This window comes from Microcaecilia unicolor, chromosome 12, assembly GCF_901765095.1.
Source record: "Microcaecilia unicolor chromosome 12, aMicUni1.1, whole genome shotgun sequence".
Classification (NCBI taxonomy): domain Eukaryota; kingdom Metazoa; phylum Chordata; class Amphibia; order Gymnophiona; family Siphonopidae; genus Microcaecilia; species Microcaecilia unicolor.
The window spans coordinates 58,277,698-58,302,633 of record NC_044042.1 but is presented as its reverse complement, the minus strand read 5'-3'; the positions used below and the strand labels follow the sequence as shown (position 1 = coordinate 58,302,633).

Sequence of the window (24,936 nt, the reverse complement as noted above, 5' to 3'; positions counted from 1 at the left end):
TACTACCTGAGGTTGTAAAAGACCCCTGAGGCAGGCCTTTGGGCCGAAACACGGCCGTGTCGGGTCATCATCTATCATTTTTTATATGAATAAATACATTTTTTGGTATCCTCATTCGTTCTCCTTACTTTTTTTGTTCTATAGCTAAAATTCTGAATGCAAATTTGGGTGTGTGTCCAATTTGTGTGCACAATTTAATTGAATGGGCCAATTAGCACTGATAATTGGGCCCCATCAATTATCGGTGCTAATTGGCATAAATTAAAATTTATGTGAGCATTTTTAGGTGCCGGGATCTGCACGTAAATTTTACATGCAGCTCTAAAAAGGGGGCCCAGACTTGGAAGGGTCATGGGCAGATTAGGGGCGTTCCCTCAATTTATGCGTGCCCAATTTAATTGACTAACCAATTAGTGCCAATAATTGGGCACTAATAATACGTTATTGGCGCTAATTGGGAACAATTTGAATTTATGTTACTTACATTAAATAGGTGTCTTTTAGGAACTTTGACAAAGACACCTGTTATCACCACCTAGTCTTTCTTGCATACATTATTAACACTGAGAACCTTAATCAATAAAAAGCCTGAGGCTAGAAATCTAAACATAGTGGTGAAGGGCTCACACACACAAAAACCATCCTATTAATAGATGTGCCAGTACCAAGATACAATTCTGTATTATGTATGGAGAGACAGAAGAGCATCAAGCATAAAGAGATGCAATCAGAGAACAAGAAAATGCGACCTAAAAATATAGAATATTTCAATATGTTGCCTATATATCTATATCTATCTATCTATTATAAATCTCTCTCTCTCTCATAAAAGTTGTTTGGCACAATACAAGTACTGAGGAAAACACTATAGGGGCAGTTCTATAAATTGACACATCAATGTAGGTGCCCCCATGCCATACGCTGAAAACCAGATCAACAATGGCATCTTGGCACCAAGAATCCATTATAGAATGCTAGCACAGGTTGGCAATGGGGCGCCAATGTTGAGGCATGCCTTCTTCCGCCATGTCAATAGCAGGTATAAGTTTGAATGCTTAGTGCATCAAGTGATGTGTGTAATTTGTAGTACTCTGTGAACTGGGAGACACATATATGGCCTGTCCATGCTCCGCCAGAAGTATACCCCCCCTTGCATTTAGTTACTATAGCTGTTAAATGCTAACAGAATAGTGTCCAATGCACATAGGCCCTGTCAATGAATGATGCCTCTGATGCACGTTCCTCTAGGCACCAGTTTATAGAATTACCCCATATTTATTTATTGGCATTCGGTATATTGCAATCCACACAACCATGGCATTGCTATGGTGCACAGCCAGAACAATTAACTACTGCAATGGAAAGAGAGATCACTGTAACCAAAGGACAAGAAGAGAGACAAATGGGGAGTGGTGGCAGAAGAACTGTCAATCAGTAAAGTGCAGTCAGAATGATCCACCACTAGAAGGAGAGGGTAAGAGAACATATGAGAACAGAGGTTTTTGGGATCTGTAATGTACACATGTGATTTCAAAGAGACAAGTGTTGGGGCAATGCACTTTCAGCAGAACTTACACTGACTATGTAAAAGATGTGCATGTATCATGTAAGCATGCATTACATCATGGACTAGGGGAAAGTGAAAACAACATGAGGCTCAGTGCTAAGACACTCATCCTCAAAAATTATATTCAAAAGATAAAAACAAAGAGGGGACACTAAACAAATATAGGTAACAAAAGAGCTTACATAGGTTGAAAGAATGTCCAAACTGGGGCCGATATATTGGAAAGAATATAATTACATGAATGGACCCCTACAAAGATCTCATATATGATCTTTTCACTGCAGAACAGCAAAGAAAAGAAAGTTCGCATTCTAGACTTCTCCACCTTTGCAAAAATGTGTTCAAGATACGCTTTATATTTTATGTGTAGTTTCTCAGGTTTTACATGTAAAGAATGGTGAAATTATAGAGCATTTTGCCAATTAATGATTGCACATTAAACTTCATAAGAAAAATGAAAAAGTATTGAGGGCAAAAGATATTGGTTGGATTATGATGAGAAGAAATATGCTGATTTGATGACTTGCTCTAAATGTTACAGTGGCAATTTTTTTACACCACTGAAGAATTGGCTGCAAATGCACAGTAAGCACATTGCCCCAGAATTTACCAAATCCGAACTCAAGGTTACATTTATCTACCATAGTTATTAAAGAAAGTTTACAGGGAATGAAGATGATGGAACTGCTGGACCTCTTTCAACCTACGCAAACTTACCTGTTGGGGTCTGAACAGAAGATGCCACCATATGTTGACAGTTCAACCTGGATGGCTCTGCAGCATCTCCCTGAACCTCGGACACACCACTGACACTCCGCTCTTGGGTTTCCAGTTGCTGTCCTTCATTTGTCCCCACTTCACTGGTTTTCAGGAGCAGGGACATCATCTGGGGTGGTGACCTATTGGGTGTTTCATTTGCACTGGTTACCTTGCTCCAGTTGGGAGGTGAGGTGTTGCCTGGAGCAGTGCCCAACCCTCCAATCATCTCTGACACCCGATCAGGCAAAGAAATAGTGATGGGCTCTGAAATGTTAATTGGTGGAGACTTAGTTGACTTCCTTCCTATCTTGGGTGACAAAGCATGGACAACTTTCTCTGCAAAGGAGGATGGTTTGAAGGCTTTCTCCTCAGAGGGGCTCATGTCTATGGAAAAGAAAGGACTTGTTAGCCTCTCTTGAAAGGGGGAGACTGACTCGGAGCTTGTGGCACTGCCAGCAGTCTGAGAGTGGCTTCCAAATTCCAGGTCCTTTCTGCCAGGGATGTATTTCTCTTTAAAACTGCTACTAGCAACAGAGTCCACCTGTGAAACAGTACTATCAGGGCCCTCAGACTCAATCTGAGGTGGGCTGCATTGAAAGGACATGGGATCAAAGTCCAGGCTGGCCACACCAATGTCTGGTGGGCTAAGGTCAACCTCTTCTGGTGACCTGGGTGACATTAGGGCAGGGATGTGAACCAGACCCTCATCTCCATCACTTTCATTGTCACGCGGCAAGTTATCATAGGAATTGCAGTGATTCATGTTCTCCAGGAGGTCTCCGTTAAAAGAAGCAGAGAGTGCATCACTACTGGATCGGGGTCTTCGGGGACGGAACAATTTAGATTCACCTAGTACAAAATATATTGTAAATTATCTTTCTATTTAACTTTGTCATAAAAAATATTGTGTAAAGTACCAACAGTTGCTTATTTACATTTTCATGCTGGAAACATCACAGAGACATGTGTCAAATCAAATTTAAGAGCTGAATCTGGCCAAAGCATTTGAAAATTGTCCAGGCAAACTTCTAAATTTAATTCCCAAAGTGTCATTAGATGGCTAAAGTTAGTCAGCCAAATTCTGAGCAATGTGGTCAGGTAAGGGGTAGAAATTTAGATGGCCAGTGCTGATTTAATTTATTTAAAAACATGTATAGTTTGTCAATCCAATAAGCTTGTTCTCAACAAAACATAAAATAGCAATAATTACACAAACACACAGAACCCCCCCCCCCCAAATGGAGTGAAAACCAACCATCTCTATAGTGCTTGTCGACTCATTTTTTTGGGGGGAGGGGGGCAGCTCTAGACACCATCATAGCATACCTAAATCTGGCCTGTCAATTGCCCCCTGAACAAAAAGATATCACTCTCGTTACTCTGACTGTCTCACCCTCCAGTAAGTAAACTTGAAAAAATAATACAGAACAAAACAAACCAGAAAGCCTTCCCTCCATCAAATAAAAAAGCTAAGGTGTGCCGTTTTTTTTACGGGACTGAATGTGGCCAGGTCCTTAATGAATAACTACTTATAAGGTTAGTGCCCGTTAATTCATCATATACAAAAAAAAATGCCTAAAGGGGGAGGGGTGCACATTAGCAATTAAAATATTAATTCAATCTAAAATAATAACTGTGCATATAAGAATGTTATTTATACAAATGGTATAACCTGTTTCTTAACCAGCATTTAAGCAATCAGCTGGTTATTTATTCCCTCTACCTTTTAGTATCGCAGCTTTGCCTCACCCTCTGCTATGTTTTACATTGTTTATTTTCCAAAACAGGACAAGGCCAAAAGCCTCATTCTTACCATCTATAGCCTGCAAGGATGTGAGCGACTCTTCACTTTTAGCTGAGCGCAGGGTTGCAGTGTCTCCTCTGCCACCTGTAGATGTAGAAATACCCCAATCCCCCAAACCAGAAAAAAAAATATTTAGTAACTGACACAATGCACAGTCGTGTGACTTACCCAAGATCACAACAACAACAGTGGGATTTGAACCTTCCTGACAGGGCCGCTGAGAGGGGGGACGGGGGGATGCAAAATTCCCTGGGCCCAGGCCTCCAAGCGGGGCCTGGCGCCGGGGTCTCTCTCTCTCCTGACGGGACCCAAGTGATCAAGTCCCAACAGGGACAGAAGAAAGAAAACTTCAGTGCCGCAACCGGGCCCCCTTGGAGGCTGGGGAGGACTGGAGGGGCACCTCCAGCGCTGCTCTTCCGCCCAGCTGAGCGACTGCTTTTCCTCTCAGGTGCGCATGTTCGATTTTGAAATCGAGCAGGCCCTGAGAGAAAAAGCAGCCACAGGGGCAGGCAATTGGCAGAAGAGCAGCGCTGGACGAAGACGTCTTCTGCTGGCGGGGCATCGGGATCCCTGCCAGCCAACAAGGTATTTCAATTGCGGCAGCGATCTGAGGGCGGCAGCGGCGAAGATTGGGGGGTGGGGGTGGGGAGGGAGGGCGGCGGTGGCCCTGCCCCGGTTCAGTCTCTTGGCTGCTCTACTTCCTGAATTGGTCCATCTTCAAATCCTGCCCGAAACAATATGTTTTCAGGTAGCTTTCAAGTCTTAAGTCTTGGCTGTCCCCCTGATCTTAGTCTTCTCAATTATAATCATGTTTTTACAATTCCTTAAGCCACTCATTTGTCTTATCTGTGTATCTTACATGTATCTTTTCAGGTTACCCACAAGCAAATATGAGACTTCACTGAGCTAAGCAGCTGGATTTTGGTATACAATTGTGAACATTCAGCACTATATTATCATGAAACAGCAGCAACATCTTTACAATATACTGAAATTATGTTCTGAAGGTGCTGGCACAACCAAGAAGGAATTAAATGGAGAAGAGGTTCACATTTGGGACTCTGATTTTCCTCACCCACCTGGACAAATATTTTTTCTTTATTTTTTGCTGAGAGCAAAAGAGGTTTTACTAACCTGCCAGTGCCAAGGATTTCATCTCAGAGGGTTCACTTGGGTTGCGCTGCAGTTTCCGCTTGGAGACAGATGATGACGAAGAAGACTTGCCTAAGTTGAAGAAGGAGCGCCAATTGCCAACAGGAGATTTCTTGGCCTTGTTAGGGGGTCTTTTTCTATAGGGCAACAGAATGTAAAATGTTCTCCAGTTAAGCTAACATAGGGATATTTCTATAAGAAGCTGCCCAGAATTAGTCAGCAAGAACATGTATAAATATTAGTATTCAAGTCACATACACTTGTATGTTGACACCTAAGCATATAACCGTTTTCAGGCTATGAGCTATTCTGCATGTATGTGTCAATATTTGATGGTGTGTACTTTGCAGGTAAGAATTTGTATTTTACTGTTGTATATAGCACTGTATCAAATAGCATATTTTACTATTCAGCCGACTACGTATAATGAAAAATACTATTCCGCCGAATACAAATAATGGGCATTGAGCTTTAACTTAATAGTAAAATTGAGCTTTAATGTAACAAATAATAAAAGAAGCAACGTCAGAGATCAAATGCTTATTTCAGTAGGATTTAGCACAGTAGAGTCCCAGAATATTCGTATTCAAATGTAAAATACTATTCAGCTGAATACAAATAATGTATTTGGGGCCAAATTGAATCAAATATGAATAGCCGGTACAGCCCTAGTTGTAAACCGCCTTGATTTTTTTGTTAGCAAAGGCAGTATATCAAATTCTACAATAAACAAACATATGGGTGGAGCATGGATGCACATGCATTATAAAATATTTAAACGCATGAGTGCTCTATGGCTGATTGCTCCTAAAATAAAGGTGCATGTCTGATCTACTATGTTAGTATCAGGGGCGTAGCTACGGGTGGGCCTGGCTGGGCCCAGGCCCACCCAATTTCAGCCCAGGCCCGCCCATCGCCAGCCCCAGCACCCATCGCCGGCCACTGCTGCTTTTCCTGTTGAGCAGCAGGGCCGGCGCTACAAAAAGAAGAAGCGCTAACGGCGCTAAGGACGAAAAATGTTTAAAAAAAAAAAAGCGCGGCACCGGCAGGCACGGTCTAGGCAGCCTTGAGGCATTGGCTGCTGGCTCGCATGCTCCTCCCGTCTCCTACGTCACTGCAGTGACGTAGGAGACGGGAGGAGCCTGCGAGCCAGCAGCCAATGCCTCAAGGCTGCCTAGACAGTGCCTGCCGGTGCCGCGCTTTTTTTTTTTTTTTTAAACATTTTCGTCCTTAGCGCTTCTTCTTTTTGTAGCGCCGGCCCTGATGCTCAACAGGAAAAGCAGCAGTGGCCGGCAATGGGAGCTGGGGCTGGCTGGCGCTGGCATGCAGGGCGGGCCTCGTCGAAGAAAAGAGGGAAAACATGGAAGGATGGGGAGAAAAAGAGGGAAAACAGATGGAAGGATGGGGAGAAAGAGGGAAAACATGGAAGGATGGGGAGAAAGAGGGAAAACATGGAAGGATGGGGAGAAAAGAGGGAAAACAGATGGAAGGATGGCAGAGAATGAGGGAAAACATGGAAGGATAGGGAGAAAGAGGGAAAACAGATGGAAGGATGGCAGAGAATGAGGGAAAACATGGAAGGATGGCAGAGAATGAGGGAAAACATGGAAGGATGGGGAGAAAGAGGGAAAACATGGAAGGATGGGGAGAAAAGAGGGAAAACAGATGGAAGGATGGCAGAGAATGAGGGAAAACATGGAAGGATGGCAGAGAAAGAGGGAAAACATGGAAGGATGGGGAGAAAGAGGGAAAATAGATGGAAGGATGGGGAGAAAAGATAGAAAACAGATGGAAGGATGGCAGAGAAAGAGGGAAAACAGATGGAAGGATGGGGAGAGAAAGAGGGAAAACGGATGGATGGGGAGAGAGACTGGATGGAAGGATGGGGAGAGACTGGAAGGATGCAGAGAGAAAGGGGAGAGACTGGAAGGATGTGGAGAGAGAAGGGACACTGAACAGAAAAGGGTAGAGTGATACAGAGACACTGGTTAGAAAGAGGGAGAGAGAGACATTAGTTGGAAGGATCAGGAGAGAGGGTAGATGGATGGAAGGATGGGGAGAGAAAGAGGGAAGACGCTGGATGGAAGGGTAGGGAGAAAGAGGTGACACTGGACGGAAGGATGCAGAAAGAAAGAGGGGAGACTACTGGAAGGATGGGGCGAGAGAGGGGAGACTGGAAGGACGGGGAGAGAAAGAAGAGAGCTGCTGGATGGAAAAGGAGAGTAGTGAAAGACTGGAGAATAAGAGGAAGGGGCATGGGGAGAACAAGGGAGAGAAAAAGATGAAAAGCCATAAGTAGATGAAGGAAATTAAAGAATGGATAGTAAGAATGAATTAAATCAGGACAGAGAGAGAGAGAGGCAGAAAAATATTGAAGAAAGCAAAGAAAAAGGAGAGAAAAATGAGAAATGGCCAGGAAACCGTGGCAGAAGAGTTAAGTGAAAACGAAGGAAAGCAGAATCTAGAGACTGGGAGCGACACAATGAGAAAAAGTAAATGGCCATAAAAGAAAGGTAAAGAAAATAATTTTATTTTTAATTTAGGATAAAGTAATATGGTACCTGTGTTAATGAAGTTTCAGAGACCAATACTTCCTTCCTTAGGTCAGGCGAGGATACCGTAAAAGCATTCTACTGACCTGAGGCAGGAGGTTTTGGCCTCTGAAAGCTCACTGAAAAGGGTGTTAGGCTATTAAATAAATTTTCTGAAATCTGATGCACTGAAAAGCAGCACTTTACCCTGTGTGACAAATGCATCTGATTAGCGTGACTAAATTTTGCTGGGGGAGGGGGGTAGAGAGAAAATTTTGTGCCCACCCACTTTGGGTTCAGGCCCATCCAAAATTGGCAGTCTGGCTACGCCACTGGTTAGTATTCTATAAAAAAAGTAAGTATCTACTTTTCTTTAGAGAATAGGCTCAAAACAGGTGTGCTCTTGGTGCCTACAAAAGCGCCCCTTTATAGAATAAACCATGGGTGCTCAATGTCGATCCTTGAAGGTCACAACCCATTCAGGTTTACAGGATTTCCACAATGAATATGCATGAGATCAATTTGCATACATATTCATGTTCATTAAGGAAATCCTGAAAACCCAAACAGGTTGCAGCCCTTGAGGACCGATATTGAGTACACCTGGAATAAACCTTAATGTGCATTTATTTATCTATTTGTGGCACATTTATACCCCACATTTTCCCACTACAGCGAGCACAATGTGGCTTACAATGTTTCGAAAGGACACAATGCAATGAGGGTAATGACATGACAAGTCAGAAAGACGGGAAAGTACAGGAGGATTATATAAGGATGCTTGAATAGTTTGGAGTAGTAAATGGGTATAGACAAATAGGGTAGGCGGGGATTAAGCGTTAATTGGTAGGATAAGTTTTCTTGAAGAAAAATTATCATTCCCTTTACTTTCTTTTATTCCCTAAAAAAGGACTAAACAAAAAAGGCATCAGGTTTCTCACACAAAGTATGCTCCACAACAACTCTGCCCTTTCCACTGAAATACCATCACGGGTCTCTATGCAAGAAGACTGTGGAAATCAGAGTCAAACAAAGGGTAAGTAATAGTCTTTTATTGGACTAACCCAAGGCTCAAACAAACCCCAGGCGGCATGTTGCCATGGTGACTAGAAACATCAGACCCTGGCACCTAGTATTGCAGTGTGTAGCTGTGGAAAGTAGGAAGCATCAGCAGCAGTCTCTGTACTTTTCCCTCTTCCCCCCCACCTCACTGCCCCATCTCTGACACACACGCACGCACGCACGCACACACACACACACACACACACACCTTTTCCTCCACCTCTCTTCCCCCAGTCCCTGGCCTGGCATTAATCACATTATGTAAGAAAAGAAGAAAGGCTGCACCTCAGGCCATAGCCTCCTCTTCTGCCACCCAATATCAACTGTAACATTTCAACCAAATTTTGAATTCAGTGCCAAAGCAGCAAAGGAGGAGGATGCGTCCCAATGTGCTGCTTATCTCCTTTCTTTCTGTTTCTGATTCTCACCAGACCAGAGCTGCAAGGAAGAGAGAGCCGGGGTCTCTGTTGGAGGACTGGGGTGGGACAAAGTGGAGTGTCTGTGCTATGAGGGTGTGGGGAGAGAGAAAGCTGTGTATCTGTGTGTCACAGGAACTGCAGGAGGAGAGGGGGAGGGAGAAAGCTGGGAGTGTGTGCCAGGGGAACGGGTGCAATGTAGCAGAAGGGAAAAAAGAGCAGAGTAGAGTGTGAGTGCTGGTACACAGGAACTGGTAGATATGTGCAGGTGGAGAACAGAGAAAGCTGGAGAGATGTATGGAGGAATTTGGTAATGGAAGGGTGGTCCCTATGACACAGCTCCAGAAGTGGTGGGAGTGGTGTATACCACACAGGAATGTATATTGCACGGTGGTCATAAAGACAGCACTATGATGAGTAAATGCTATGTGGGGTGGGTTGGGGGAATGATTAAGAAAGCTATGGGAGTATGTGGTGGAGGGGGGATATTGAGACAGTGCTCTAAGGATGTATGTGTGCCAGGAGCAGGGATGAGAGGAAATTGGGGAGGAGGGGGACACCCTGCTGGGGCACAGAAGAGGAGAGAAAAAAAGTTGGGAGGTGTCCACACTGGAAAGGCAGTCCACATAGAGCCGTGTTAATCTGGAGGAGATTCTGAGCACTATTAGCAGAAAAAACGACCCATAAGGAGAATGTTACTGAGCAGAAGACTCTCCAGCAGCACTGCTGGTAGAATCAATTTCAATTGTTAAAAAATAGGGATTGAGAGAGACTATTGTTTGGTAGATAGGAGATATTCCGATAGGTGACTGCTAGGGGTGGGGATGTGACACCAAGGCTACAGCTTGAGTAGTTGGGTAGGTGAAGAAGAGTGGTTTTTAGGCTGTGGCTGTTGGGAGTGGGTGGACACATAATGAGGAGAGGTTAAACCTGCAACTGCTGGGGGCAGGGGGCAATAGAGAGAGGCTAAGCCTACAGCTTCTGTGGGTGGATACACTACCCTACCCATCCACCTTTAGCAGATCTACCTTTAGGTTCTTCCCCATTGCCCCAGCAATCTCAGTCTAAAACATCTCTCCATTGCCAGATACCCTGTAGGTGGGTAGGCGATGAGGAGAGCAGTAGCCTCTTACACAACAAATTCCCTGCTACTGTAATAAATTACCGATCACTTTCAGCATATTATGAATGTGCGATTCATAAATGTGCAAAAATAAATAAAAATTCCAGTTGTTGCAAGTCTGGCTCCTAGATTTTTGTTGCTGGCTCCTAGATCCTAAGAAAATCTGTCAAGACCTGGACTAATCTAATACATCCATTTTATTTATTAGGGAATTATGGGAAAGCAGCTTTCACCACATCTTGAAAACCTCATTTTTAAAATATAGGTGGATGCTTTGCAGGCTTTTCCTATAAAAACAGCCTCTACCACTGAAGACATACTTTTTGAAAGAGTTACAATAACTGCAATTAATCCTTGAAAGGAAGCACTGTTATACAGCACTGATTAGCTCATCTGCTTCCTCTTGTAGAGAGGGACTGGGGTAAATATGGCCAGGCATTTACCTGAAAACTCTATCACCAGTGTAAAGTTACTGCCTTGTGTTATTTGGAAATCTTATTGTAGAAATAATTCCTTTAGTCCTAGGTGTGTCAAACAGCATCATAATGTACTTTATCATTCTGTAAAGTTAAATTATAAACACGCTAACTGCTCTCTGAGAGAGACACTGCTGTCTCCACATGCGGAAGGTGATAGCAGCGCCTGTAACTTGTATTATTTCTTGAAGTGTCTTTCTCTAGTTTGGCCAGTAGGTGGTGCATGTTTATGTTTAAAACTGTTACAGAGGAATGACCGTTCCTTCTTTAAGGGGGTCTTTTACTAAAGCTTAGCTTGAGTTATCCGCAGCAGGGCCCATTTTATTCCTATGGGCCCAGCTGCATATAACTCGAGCTAAGGTTTAGTAAAAAAAAAAAAAAACAAACCCTTACTTAGCACACAGAGAAGAGAAACTGCCTTCAGTGAGGTGGCCAGCTTTTTTTTAAACATTGTTGTTCTGGGCTCTGATTGGCCTGGAGTTTGAAATTACCCAGAAGTACAGGCTTTTGTGCCAGTCTTAGCCAGGAAGAAAAGAGAACAGGATCTCTTTGCTGAGGCTCAGTGAACAGTTATATGTCCTGATCTTCCCAGGTACTACTTAGTAAACAAATGTTTAGTTAGTGTTATAATTGATCCATATTTCAGTTACCTGTTATTGTTTGCTGGTTGCACTTTTTCTGTTCATTGATCAACATTTTTAAGACAACAAACAATTTAGTTTGTTGCCTCTGTCTGTCTGGACTGATAAAGAACCCTGGTGGCATGTGTGTTGGGTCTGTGAGTACTTTTTGGGAACTGTGAGACCATTCGGAGTGTGGTCTCCAGCAACCTAGAAATCACTGGGGATAATTTGAGAGCGAGAGACTCGCCCAGAGGTGGTTGTGACCCAGTTGGTGGGAGGAGGGTACTAGTATAGAGCACGAGCGGCAGGTGGACCTGAGCTGTGCTGGGGATAGACCCTCTAAGTGGCTGCGGGGTAACCCCAGGCTGGTGGCTAGGCGTTTCATGACAGTTACTACCTAACAATGCTTGCACGTTAAAAATGGTTGCGCTGAAACACAGTAAAGTAACATCATTCAAATGATACAATTAACAATGTGTCAGAATTTTGCAGTCACTGTGAATGCTCAGTGTCCACAGCCTTGTCAATCAATCCCTGTGGCAGACTGTCCCAGATCATCTGTAGCACTTCCTTGAGATCACCGAATGTTTGCAGCTTTGGGTGGAGCTTGTGGTAGGGCTCAACAATGCTCCCAAGAAAAAAATCTACATGACTGTCACGTCATTAACAGCTGGTACCCCCCCTTTTTTCCCAAACAATGGTAGTTTTACAATGCAAACCAGTGGCGTAGCTACGTGGGGCCATGGGGGCTTGGCCCCCCCCAAATTTCCTCTGGGACCCTGGTTTTGCTGGCGGGGGTCCCCAACCCCTGCCAGATGAAGCCTTGTCCAGCACCGTCTCCAGCACCGCCGCATTGCCTGCCTTGCTCTGTCTTCCCCTCATGTCCGTCACACTCCTTTTAGTGAAACTGAGCATGCTCAATTTCACTAAAAGGAGCGTGAAGGATGCAAGTAAATAGACTCCAGGCACAAACGGCCATGTGGTAAGAGAACTCTTACTGCATGACCATGCGACGGAGAGCCCTTACCGCCACCCACTGAGGTGGCAATAAGGGCTCCCGCACTAACCCAGCGGTAACCAGGCTGCACGTGGTGATGCTCAATTACTGCCGGGTTACTGCCACACAAGCCATTTCTGTAGGTTTTCTTTTTCCCAGAAATGGTACGTGCTCAGGTGGGACCACTGCCGGTGGCCACATTGGGCCGGTGGTAGTCCCGAAAGAGTGAGCAGTAAACCCGCATTAGGCTTACCACCACTCTGTAAAAGGGCCCTTAAGGTACCTGCATTTACATCAGTCTTTCAGCTGGTATGAGTGCAGGCGTCCAAATGTGCGCATGGAAATTATGCACATAATTTCCGTTTTAGAATTTTAGAATTAGCACTGAGCACTTACCCCGCTGATATTCAAAAGCATGTAACCGGCCAGGACTTGGCCGGCCATCACCCGCTAAAAATTCACACATAGTGGGTAGCCGGTTATATCGCACAATATAACAGTTTATCCGCTAATTTTCAGTGCAAGTTTGGTGGCCACATTTGGCCTTGTGAATACCAGGCCTATCTTTGGCCGGTTCAAACTTAACCGGTTAGTGCTGAATATAGGCCTGGCCGGTTAAGTTTCAACCGGCCAAAAGTAAACCAGATATTCAATATCCAGACTCAGCACCGACCGAAGGAGTTATCCGAGCTAATTCCTGCAGTCTGAATATCGGGCACTTAGTTTTTGGATGCCAACATTTGGGCACCTTTTACAGAACCTACCCCTAGACACTTACTTCAACAATGGAATGAATGAAAATGCTAGATATCATGGCAGTCAAACAAGAAATCGTTTATCTCCAACTACATCTGCTCTTAAACTTCAAACAGGGAACTTGATCCCGCTTGAGTACATTTACCTTTCAGATGGAAAATCGATGACAGTATGAAACTTTCCCTGCAATGCAGAGGGTCCTTCTCCCACCTCGATATATTTGCTGTCTGCCACCACAGGGGAGCTAATCTGGGCTTGGGTTCGTGCACGAGCCTCTTCTAATGTCAGCAGCTTGGTTGATGGGGAAGACACCAACAAAGACTTTGGTCTCACTAAGGAACCATGACCTGCGAAGGCAAATTCTCTAGATAAGTATTATTTAACTTTGCTGTGATCCGTTTTGAGCAAAATTAGGAAAACTGGAATATAAACCAAAATACTAACCTAATGAGTGACAAACGGAATATATTTACTGTGATGGTAAATACATGAATCAATTTTGAAAGGCGTATGCAAAACTTTTAATTTATTGTTTTACATTATTTTTAATGGGCTGAACGATTAAATTTTGTCACCTAAATTTCATGAGGCATTAAACTTTAGGCAACCAGATTCTGGGCAGAAGCTGGGGGGCAGGATAGAATGGGTGATTTTCAAGGCTAGCTGCCTAGCCAGCAGGTCTAAACATGTCTAGGAGGGCCTCTCCAACCTTTCCTGGCCATTCAGATCTCTCTCCCACCCATTTGAAGCCTCAATACAAAAACAAGTGCCAGATTTCTGATATTGCCCTGGCCCCTTCCTCATACCATGTCCCTATGCTTGAAAAGAATTCCCAGACCCCCTCCTTGGCCTTCAACTCCCTTCTAGCTAGTTCAGTGGTTTCCAAACTGTCATTAGTCTGCAACCTGTTAGACCTTTTATTAGATGGTTCTAGAAGGCACTTCCTACTACTAGAGATTTGTGGAGGGGCATAATCGAACGGGGCGCCCAAGTTTTCCTGAGGACGTCCTTGCAGGACGTCCCAGCGAAGGGGCAGGGAAACTCGTATTATCGAAACAAGATGGGAGGCCATCTTTCGTTTCGATAATACGGTTGGGGATGCCCAAATCTCAACATTTAGGTCGACCTTAGAGATGGTCGTCCCCGATCTTCGGCGATAATGGAAACCGAGGACGCCCATCTCAGAAACAATCAAATCCAAGCCATTTGGTCATGGGAGGAGCCAGCATTTGCAGTGCACTGGTCCCCCTGACATGCCAGTACACCAACCGGGCACCCTAGGAGGCACTGCAGTGGACTTCAGAAAAAGCTCCCAGGTGCATAGCTCCCTTACCTTGTGTGCTGAGCTCCCCAAAACCCACTCCCCACAACTGTACACCACTACCATAGCCCTTAGGGATGAAGTGGGGCACCTACATGTGGGTACAGTGGTTTTGTGGTGGGTTTTGGAGGGCTCACATTTACCACCACAAGTGTAACAGGTAGGCGGGGATGGGTCTGGGTCCACCTGCCTGAAGTGCACTGCAGTACCCACTAAAACTGCTCCTGGTACCTGCATACTGCTGTTATGGAGCTGGGTATGATATTTGAGGCTGGCATAGAGGCTGGAACAAATATTAAAACATTTTTTTTTATGGTGGGAGGGGTTAGTGACCACTGGGGGAGTAAGGGGAGGTCATCCCCGATTCCCTCCGGTGGTCATCAGGCCATTTAGGGCACATTTTTGTGGCTTGGTCGTAAAACAAAAAGGATCAAGTAAAGTCGGCCAAGTGTCCGTCAGGGACGCTCTTCTTTTTTCCCATTATCGGCCAAGGACGCCCATATGTTAAGGAAGCCCCAGTCCCGCCTTCGCTATGCTTCCGACACGCCCCCGTAAACTTTGGTCGTCCCTGCGACGGTTTTCAATTATGCCGATTTGGGCGACCCTGGGAGAAGGACGCCCATCTCTTTGGAAAATAAGCCTGATAATGTACAAAAGAGACTCAATAATTAAGTTACCAAGAATCTAATTAAGTTACCAAGAATTTAATTAAGTTACCAAGAATTTAATTAATTAAAAATTTTGGCTCATGCCTTTTTCAATAGCAGTTCACAGCAAGTCATATTCAGGTACAGTAGGTATACTAGTTTAGACCTGTCAGGAGAAATACTAAGATGTTAGGATATGAAGGGCTACAAAGATGTTTCCCCTGACTGTTGAAGAGCTAAGATCACTCCAAACTCCACATGAGCTGGCTCGTATCCTGAAGACATTTAAAAAAGTTCACCTAATAAATCTCAGTCCTTCAAGTCCACAGACTTTAGAGCAGAGTTGAAGCTCTTTGCACGTCTGGGCGTCTTTTGGGAGAAGGTGCCATGATCTGAGAAACCTGGAGTCTCATCTGGATATAGTGGTCGGTATGTTTTGTGAGTGGAAATTTATATTATAGATAATACAGGGGGGTCCTTTTACAAAGGCGTGCTAGCGTTTTTACGCACGCTAAATATAAGCACTTGCAAGATGCTAGAAATACCCATAGGAATACATGCGTGTCTCTAGCGTTTTGCGCATGCTAAAAATGCTAGCGTGTCTTTGTTAAAGACTCCCTCAGTTTTTAGGGAACTAATAGTATTGTGCTTTTCACAGTTTGGTCTCCTGATGAAGCCTTTTGAGAAACATGGCCAACATTGAGACTGAGAGCGCCAGTGATGCAGTACTGGACTGAGCAGCAAGTTGAATAGCACAACACAGCGTTTGGACTATTTTATAGGAAGATTCTCTGCGTGAGTTGGAATGGATAATTCTTGTTGGTGAATGTGTCGAATCTCAGTGGAAAAAGGATTTACGGTTCATAAGAAGGATTGACTTTTGTATTTTTTTTGGGGGGGGGACTTCTTTTTTTTTTTGTGGACTTGAAGGAGTGAGATTTGTTAGTTGAACTTTTTGAAATATCTTTAGGATACGAGCCAGCTCATGTGGAGAGTGGAGTCCCTTCCTGGAACAAGTACTGAGTCGGCACAGACAGCACATACAGCCATTGAATTATTATCATCATTCTTTAAGATAAATGATTTTTTTAAATTTTTATTTCATCTAATATATAGTAGCTGTAGCTGGTGGTGCAATAACTCTCATCTATTTACCATCATGTTCCAGGGTTGGAATGATGGGAATGCACTGAGTACTAATGAGCATTAATTATACACATTTGAGAATGAGGTATTAGTTTTTTTATAGTAGTAGTAATATCAAAAGTAATATTAGTCACATAATCAACAAGGCATTTGAGTATGAATATCCTGAAAACCTGTCTGGCTGGTGGTACTCCAGAACAGGTTTGAGAACCACTATCTAAGATGGTGATGCAGGACATTCTAGCCAAAAAACATGTACACTCTTCATCCTGAAAACGTCTGTACAACCCCTAGCCCCACCAAATTAAGAAAAAAAATGGGAATTACCATAGAGCATACCTGCACCATCACGAATGACGGAGCTGAGCTTGGGACTGAAGAGCATGTCCACATGGTTGAGAATGAACTCCACCACCACTGACTGAATTCGGACCTCCATGAAAGCAGCCGTTCCACTGAAACAGGCTGATTCTATCTGCTTTGATCTAAACAAAAAACAACAACAACAAAAACCTCACAAATGATCAATCATTACACCACATTAAATGCTACCTTAGAAATTATTTTTTTCCACGCTGAATTAGAAACCAAATGAAACTGCTAACTAGAGCCATCTACTCTCAGCTAATATCCCTCTTTGCCTCCCCACCACTGTAGTATTAACTGTAGTGCATACACAAGACTTTATATAGTTACAGGGTGGCATGGGAACAACTTAATTTAGCATTGATGAAAGTTCTAGCCAATGTCTAAATATGAATGAAGATGATTTTTTACAATGTACTTATAAACTAATTGATACAATCTCTCAAGCTTGCTCTGTTTTTTTGTTTTTTTTTTGTAATTTAAATAATAATGCACATGGGAAATTTGAACAAGTAAAATAAAAGAACTCAGATATTACCTGAGAAGGTTTGGTGCCCAGACGATGGCGATGTTCTTAGTGTGCATGTTTGTGACGGTACAGTACGTAGCCAGACGTGACAAGTGTCTCATGAGGTACTCCAGCGTCCTGTCAAATGACAAGCAGTGAAAACTGTGTGAAGCAACAGGTTGGGAAACCATTATCACAGGAAGGAGAGGCTAAGTCATAAACCATCTTAGCTCTGCCCCATCTTCAGAGTATTACACATCTAGCTAGGTTACAAGAATAACAGAGGTCCATGGAGCCAATCTGAAGGCAGGCTATCAGGAAAAAGGTAAAGAACAAGATTAGGGATAGGAGGCAGCTGCTCCTTCAGAGCAGCAGCAGCAGTTGCTGGTTTGCCATCACTGTTTGCTGAACACACAATTTTGTTTATACAGAATGTCAAATTTCTGCTCCTCCCCAGATATCACAAAACAAAGTGAAGGTGACTTAAAAAAAATGAAAAGACAATGTATCAGTTGTCAATAGCTTTATTTACTAACATCCGAGACTCAATGCAAATTGTGTTTTGGCCAAGCTGGCTCCTTCCTATCTGAGCTGAACTTTCTTTTAAGAAGTTTAAAGTTGCCTTGAAAACATGGCTCTTCCATCAGGCTTTCAACTCCACCTAGGTTTCGGTTTCCTCCCCTATTACCATTAGCCTACCTGTTTCTATCACCCCATTCTTTGCTTTGTGGTTTCTGCTCTTCTGTTTGACTGCTAACTTTCCTGTTTATACTTGCAGTTCCTTTCCTTTTCTGATTTTATGCTGAAATTGTAGCTTTGTACACCATTGTGATCTGCAAGTTAGTTAACGGCGGCATAGATCTCAAAACATAAATAAATGTCACAGACTGTGCTCAGTGCTGAGCATTTCTCCATAAACACAAACCCCTGGATTCTATATATGGTGCTCAAAGTTGAGCACCCACGGAAATAAGCTGGATAATGAGCTCTCAACCATCAATAACTGGGTGCTAACAAACCATTATTGACGTTAATTGGCATTCATTAAAATTTGGGTGTGCATCTGGATGCATAAGGCATGATGCCTAACTCCCATATGACATATCTCAAAAGGTGGCGTGGCCATGGGCGTGTCACGAATGTTCCAAAAAGTTGTATGCAGAGAATTGGGTGCCGGCATTTACACCAGGTTTCAGCAGGCGCCCAAAAGTTAGGTGCAGGATTGGCGCTAAAATGGTATTCTATATAAGGTCCATGTTCTTTATAGAATAGCGCTTAGCGCTGTATTTTTATAATGACTATGTTTCAATGCTGCTTATTGAATTCTCTCCAAAGGGGATAATTCTACAGCACAGACACTATCATTTATGTGCCGATTCCCTGCACAGATATTTAAAATAGCACAAAGCAAAAGGGGGCAAAATATAACTTACTCTAAATAATACCCAAAGCAAAAATAAGGAAAACAGGTAACCTAGGACTTGAAAAGTAACAAAACAAAATAACAATTCTAAATATATATACACACAGTTCTTTTGTTGTGGTAACCATAATAGATTAATAGATGTTTTGCGTGAATATTTCATTGATTTTTTTTGAGTGTTTGTTCTGCTGCAGAGTGGTTTGTGACCCTTTTAATAGCACCAGAAGCAGGCAGTAAGCCAAAACGCCTCGGTTACTCTGTGGGCGTCTTCTGAATATTTATTAAGAAGTTTTTGGAGTCATATTAAACCAATTTTTAAACAAAGTGTTATAATAAAGTTGAAGCATATCCAACGGGTACTTTTAACAAAAAGAACTTTCTACTTTAAGGCACAGGTTTGAAATAACTGGTGCTATAAGAGACCCTATGCCTCTGTAATGTATTTGTTTTGATGTCTTTTCTCCCTCTCGTTTGCTATAGTACAGTGGTTCCTAAACCTAGTCCTGGAAGCAGTCAGGTTTTCAGGATATCCATAATGAATATTTATGAGAGATACTTGCATACACTGCCTCCATTGTATGCAAATCTCTCTCATGAATACTCATTGTGGATTATCCCAAAAACTTGACTGGCAAGAGTGCCTCTAAGACCAGGTTTGGGAACTACTATAGTAGAAAAAAAACATTCCTTTAGTTTTTGTACTTTTCAACTCCTAGGTTACCTGTTTTCCTTACTTTTGATTTGGGTAAAATAAAACTAGTAAGAATCTCAAGGGAGAGACAAAACTAATCAAACAAAAGAGTCAATCCCCAAAATGTGAAAATCTGGCAAAGCAAAAATGCTAGATGTGAGTAGAGAACTCCACAAGAAAGAATAAAGTATATAATAATTAAATAATTTATAATTTTATAAGAGTTCAAAGAAGAGCTCAGTTCAGGCTGTACCTACAGCCGAGCAGTACTTCAGTGAGCCAGGCCGCCAAAAGCGGCTCACTTGAAAGCTCTATATATCATAAAATACTCCCCAAACAGAACTCTCAATTTAAGGTGTGATTAAATATAGTGCATGAACCAAAAATATGTGAAATCAAAACCTAAGATTAAAGATAGTAGTGTTCTCTACAAACATCTCGCGTCGCCTGAGTCCACCTAATGGAGGAAAAAAAAGTGAAATCCTTTATATATTGAGTGAATTTAGTGTCTTTCAACCTCATTAACGCCAACAAACACTGGGAATTGAGAAAAAGACAGGATCAGACTTATCTGAGCTTGCAACTACGTCACTCATATGCTGTAAGTTCCAAACGTCCTACAGAAATTTCCGTTTCAAAAATCTTCCTCAGGGACGCCAGTGTCAAAATACTGAAGAATCCTCCATCTTGAATTTATCCAGCGGAAGCAGAAGTCCCTTATCCAGGCAACCCCCATAAGGAAAAGTAGACACCTACATTCCTTCATAGCAGGGGTGCTCAATATCGGTCCTTGAGGGCTGCAACTCTACTACTACTACTACTATTTAGCATTTCTATAGCGCTACAAGGCATACGCAGCGCTGTACAAACATAGAAGAAAGACAGTCCCTGCTCAAAGAGCTTACAATCTAAGTAGACAAAAAATAATAAAGTAAGCAAATCAAATCAATTAATGTGAACGGGAAGAAGAGAGGAGGGTAGTGGAGGCGAGTGGTTACAGTGGGTACGAGTCAAAAGCAGTGTTAAAAGAGGTGGGTTTTTCAGTCTAGATTTAAAGGTGGCCAAGGATGGGCAAGACGTAGGGCTCAGGAAGTTTATTCCAGGCGTAGGGGTGCAGCGAGAGAGAAGGCGCGAAGTCTGGAGTGGCAGTAGTGGAGAAGGGAACAAGATAAGAAGGATTTATCCATTGAGCGGAGTGCACGGGAAGGGGTGGTAGGGAAGGACGAGTGTGGAGAGATACTGGGGACAGCATAGTGAATACATTTAGAGGTTAGTAGAAGAAGTTTGAACAGGATGCGAAAACGGATAGGGAGCCAGTGAGGGTCTTGAGGAGAGGGGTAGTATGAGTAAAGCGACCCTGGCGGAAGATGAGACGGGCAGCAGAGTTTTGAACCGACTGGAGAGGGGAGAGGTGACTAAGTGGGAGGCCAGCAAGAAGCAGATTGCAGTAGTCTAAACGAGAGGTGACAAGGGTGTGGATGAGGGTTTTGGTAGAGTGCTCGGAAAGAAAGGGGCGGATTTTACGGATGTTGTAAAGAAAGAAACGACAGGTCTTGGCGGTCTGCTGGATATGAGCAGAGAAGGAGAGAGAAGAGTCAAAGATGACCCCAAGGTTTCGAGCTGAGGAGACAGGGAGAATGAGAGAGCCATCAACAGAAATAGAAAACGGGGGGAGCGGGGAGGTGGGTTTGGGGGGGAAACTCAGTAGGGTTTTCAGGATTTCTCCAATGAATATGCATGAGATCTATTTGCATGCACCACCTCCATTCATATTCATTCTGGAAATCCTGAAAATCCAAGTGAGTTGCGGCTCTCAAGGACCTACACTGAGCAATCCTGTTTTCTAGAACAGGCTCCTCATGAACCCAGTTACAACTGCCCTCACCACGGGAAAACTCCTTCACTTAGACTGAATATTTCCTGTACATGAAAATTAGTTTGTGAAAAAAAAAAAGATTTATTATTATTAGTCTCAGTTGGTGCTACAGCTGTAGAGGATCCTACTGTATGATGTAAGTTCTTCCCCTACACTGCCCTGGCCAATATTTTGCCTACACAGCATTAGGTACAAGACAGGCTTGGGGTTGTGGCCAGAGATCAGTTTGTCTGCCCCCCCCCCCCCCCCCAATCACCCTTTAAACAAAAAGGTGTTCCACTGCTTCTGCTGGCATATCAAATTGTAAACATTAAATGCTTGAAGTCAAAGAGACTAACAGAAGTACAGTAGACCCTTCTTTTTTTGCAATATGACCCTCTTTTTAACACTTAAAAATTCACATGACTCCAGATGATCGTTAAAATAAATTAGGATAAACGCACTCTCTTCCCCTTCCCCCATTTACCTAAGGCATGAAGACAACAGACCAGGCCCAGCTTAACCTATAGACCAGGTGAGGCCCTAGCCCAGGGTGCCAGAGATAAAGGGTTCCAAATGCCTACGCCTGTGATGTCACTGACCCTATAGGTTAAGGTGGCGTTGCATGTGCAGGGAGAAAAGAAGAGCTGGCAGCCCCTTTCCTATCTCTGTTTCAGGCCACCTTCTCCCGTCTACCTTTAAAGGCAGTTTTCCCTTCCCAAACAAACACAGTCAACGTTTCACTTAATGAAACCTGCATCAGCCCCAGTGTCTTCCTTCTGTCGTGGGTTTGCAGTGACAACAACAACAATAACAACAACAAAAGAGCCATAAAGTCCTTATCTATGGGCAACTGCTGTATAATGCAGCAAGGGGATAAATGAACATTGACCTGTAATGAGGTGGCGGTAGTTGCTGAATGACATCATGGATTTTCACCAATCGTTCTTCATCTGTAGCAGCAGAGACGGCATCCTGCCACGAAACAAAAGAAATTAGAATGCTTAGTATATATCACACAATTCCACAGAAAATGGTCCTTATCTAGTATGTTTGTCATTCCATCTCCTAACATGTCTCCAGATTTCTTTTCCATCACCTGTTTTTTCCCTTCTTGGTCTGTATGTCTTTCAGATGAAGGAACTTAAAACTCTCTCTCATCATGGTCAGGGCTGGTTCAAGGGTGTTCAGTGCTGTAAGCAAATTAGTTTTGTGCCTGCCCCATTGACCCCAAGTTACTTGCCACTCTTCCTTCCTTCTTTAAGGCCACAACTGTAAGTACAATCAAAATGCAAAGTCATGGGGTCAGCATATTCTAATCTCATGCACTGCGAGATCAGTGTTGGAAGTGCTGGCCCCGTGCCCATGTGTTTTGAACACGCTCTCAGCGCCAGGCTTCAGGAACAGCAGTGGGGTCCACAGTAGAGGCTCATGATGCCTGGCCCAGCCACCTCAACAGTCTCTTTAGCTGGCAAGATCCCACCAGCTGGCTGTATTAGCTGTTTTGCTGTCCCCTAAATTCTGGTGCCCTAAACAACCACCTAGGTTCACCTAATGGCAAGGATGGCCCTGATCATGGCTTGCTCAATACGGTGTCCTTTTACTAAGCTTTGGTAAGCACTAACATGTGCTTGCCGCAAATTAAAAAGCCTTACCACAGGGTGCACTCAGGCATCCCACAGTAATTTTGGCACTGGCGTGCGTGGGGAGGGTCAGGGGGCAGAAAGTAGGCATATTCTGTGCTAATCAGTTAGCACAGCTATGCAGCTGCACGCTAACCGATTAGCATGTGATTACCTTGTCAGCACTTACTGTCTATAAAATAGGTGGTGGTAGGGATTCATGCACTAATAGCAAAATTAGCATGTGGCCATTAATTAAAAAAAATAGAAAAAGTGTCCTTAGCGTGCTGGAATGACCTGCGCAAACAGGTGCTAAGGCCACTTTGGTAAAAGGGCTCCTATTTGTTTTCTTTCTAGACCTAATAAGATAGACATTTTTTAAATATATTTATATATTTTTTCTCCACCTTTATATATTTTTTATTATTTATAACAACTTAATTTTACAAGCACTAAAATAACTTGCCAGTAATACAGAGAAAATAACACACAAGAATTATTTCAATCACGTAATTCTATACTCTTCCTTAGACCACAAAATAGGGAGAGTGAAACAAGACAAGGAGATCAATTAAACAACAGTAAACAAAAAAAATGTGGTATTAACCTGATTATTCACAGTTATTATTTATCTGAATCATTATTCCACACTGATCGTCTGGTTGGCTTCTTCAAACTCAAAACGGTGTATAGTCAATTTATTTCGTTGGGAACATATTTATTGTCCAATATTAGTGGAAATAATACACCTGATTTCATTTTTTTCTCTTTTAAAACCAGAAATTATTTAACAATACAAACTTGAGTCTCTAATCCAATTCCCACTGATTAAGGTAATCCCAGTTTCACAGGCTTCACTCCTTTTGAATTAATATACTAAGAGGAATCATTTCAGAGGAAAAAACTTTAGGAGTCATACCTGGAACTCTGGGAAAACAACAATCTCGATATTAACCATCTGTAATAATATTCATTTTGTTCAAATTTTTCTGGTCTATTATCATTTCCGTTTCCTACTCCTGTAGAACTTTATTTGCTGTATCAATTTTTCATTCTCAAAGGATTCGATTAGATTATCCATGTAGCGCACTAATAAGATTATATCAGAAGCAAAATTATTTACTACCACCGTTAGGTCCTGGAGCGCCTTCCAGATGATATTCAATGTAACCTCCATGGCAGCCAAAAGCTCCAAGCTGATAGCTCTTACGGGTTTAGGAGTGGCCCCGCCGACACGGGTTCAGCTGTAAACGACTTCCATTTCAGCATACACTCCTAACTCACTCCTCTGGATATGGTGGTTAAATGATTCGGGAGCGATGAAGTTGTTTCCAGGTCCAAGAGCATCGAAGCTCCTTCGCCGGCGCTAATCAAAGGACTCAGCAACCCAGTCATCTGTGGGCAGCTCGTCGCGCAGCGGTCCCACACTTGCTGCACAGGGGACAAAGCGGCTGGCCATTGGCGGCTGACCCCCCAGTGTCCCCTTCCTCACAATTAAGGTAACTGCAAATGCAGAGAGGCAATTTCAAGTAAAGAAAGACAGAACTTCAGAGGACAGCTGGGCCGTTGAGCGTACAAGCTTCAGGTCGCCATCTTTCCACTCTCCCTAGTTTGGGACACACTTTGGTTTGGTTTCTCCTCAGAGGCCTGTCTGATATGGGTAACCCTTCAGCATAGCCCTCTGAGTCATTGAAACACAGAAGCCCCTCCACCACTAAAAGGTGGTGTCCCTTTGGATGGGGCGCACCTTTATATATATTTTTAGTGGACATATATATATTTTTAGCGGACATTTTTCTTGCTAGTTTTGCTTGTTTTTGCAATGCTTTATAAAGAGACGATTGCTCAATCTTTTTGTATACATGCTTATAGTCTCATTGTATTTTTATTTTTCATTTTTATTTGAGTGTTTGTTTTGACTTTTTTTCACATTGACAGATATTCCTGAGCTCCATCATCAATCGATAAAAAGCTGAGCACTCATCGATTGGTAGGTTCACTTTTCATATGCTTAATTCCTGTCCTTTTTATTTTTATATGCGTTTTTAGATATTTTTAGGGTTCATTTATATCCATATAGCAATATACTGG

The 24,936-nt window shown here is 43.0% G+C and overlaps 1 protein-coding gene across 2 annotated transcripts in view; it reads right to left on the bottom strand.

The window, feature by feature from the left end:
- The window catches only part of ARHGAP32 (Rho GTPase activating protein 32), a 385,189-nt gene that overhangs the window by 8,779 nt on the left and 351,474 nt on the right, over positions 1-24,936 (bottom strand). Inside the window, exons 14-20 of one of the 2 annotated variants that reach the window (XM_030221202.1) lie at positions 22,116-22,198; positions 17,285-17,392; positions 16,708-16,865; positions 13,412-13,613; positions 5,265-5,419; positions 4,140-4,214; positions 2,285-3,175 (exon numbers count right to left, since the gene is read on the bottom strand). In XM_030221202.1, the coding sequence (XP_030077062.1) occupies positions 2,285-3,175; positions 4,140-4,214; positions 5,265-5,419; positions 13,412-13,613; positions 16,708-16,865; positions 17,285-17,392; positions 22,116-22,198 (1,672 nt within the window). The remainder of the gene's footprint in view (positions 1-2,284; positions 3,176-4,139; positions 4,215-5,264; positions 5,420-13,411; positions 13,614-16,707; positions 16,866-17,284; positions 17,393-22,115; positions 22,199-24,936) is intronic. The other variant, XM_030221203.1, reaches the window with a different exon arrangement.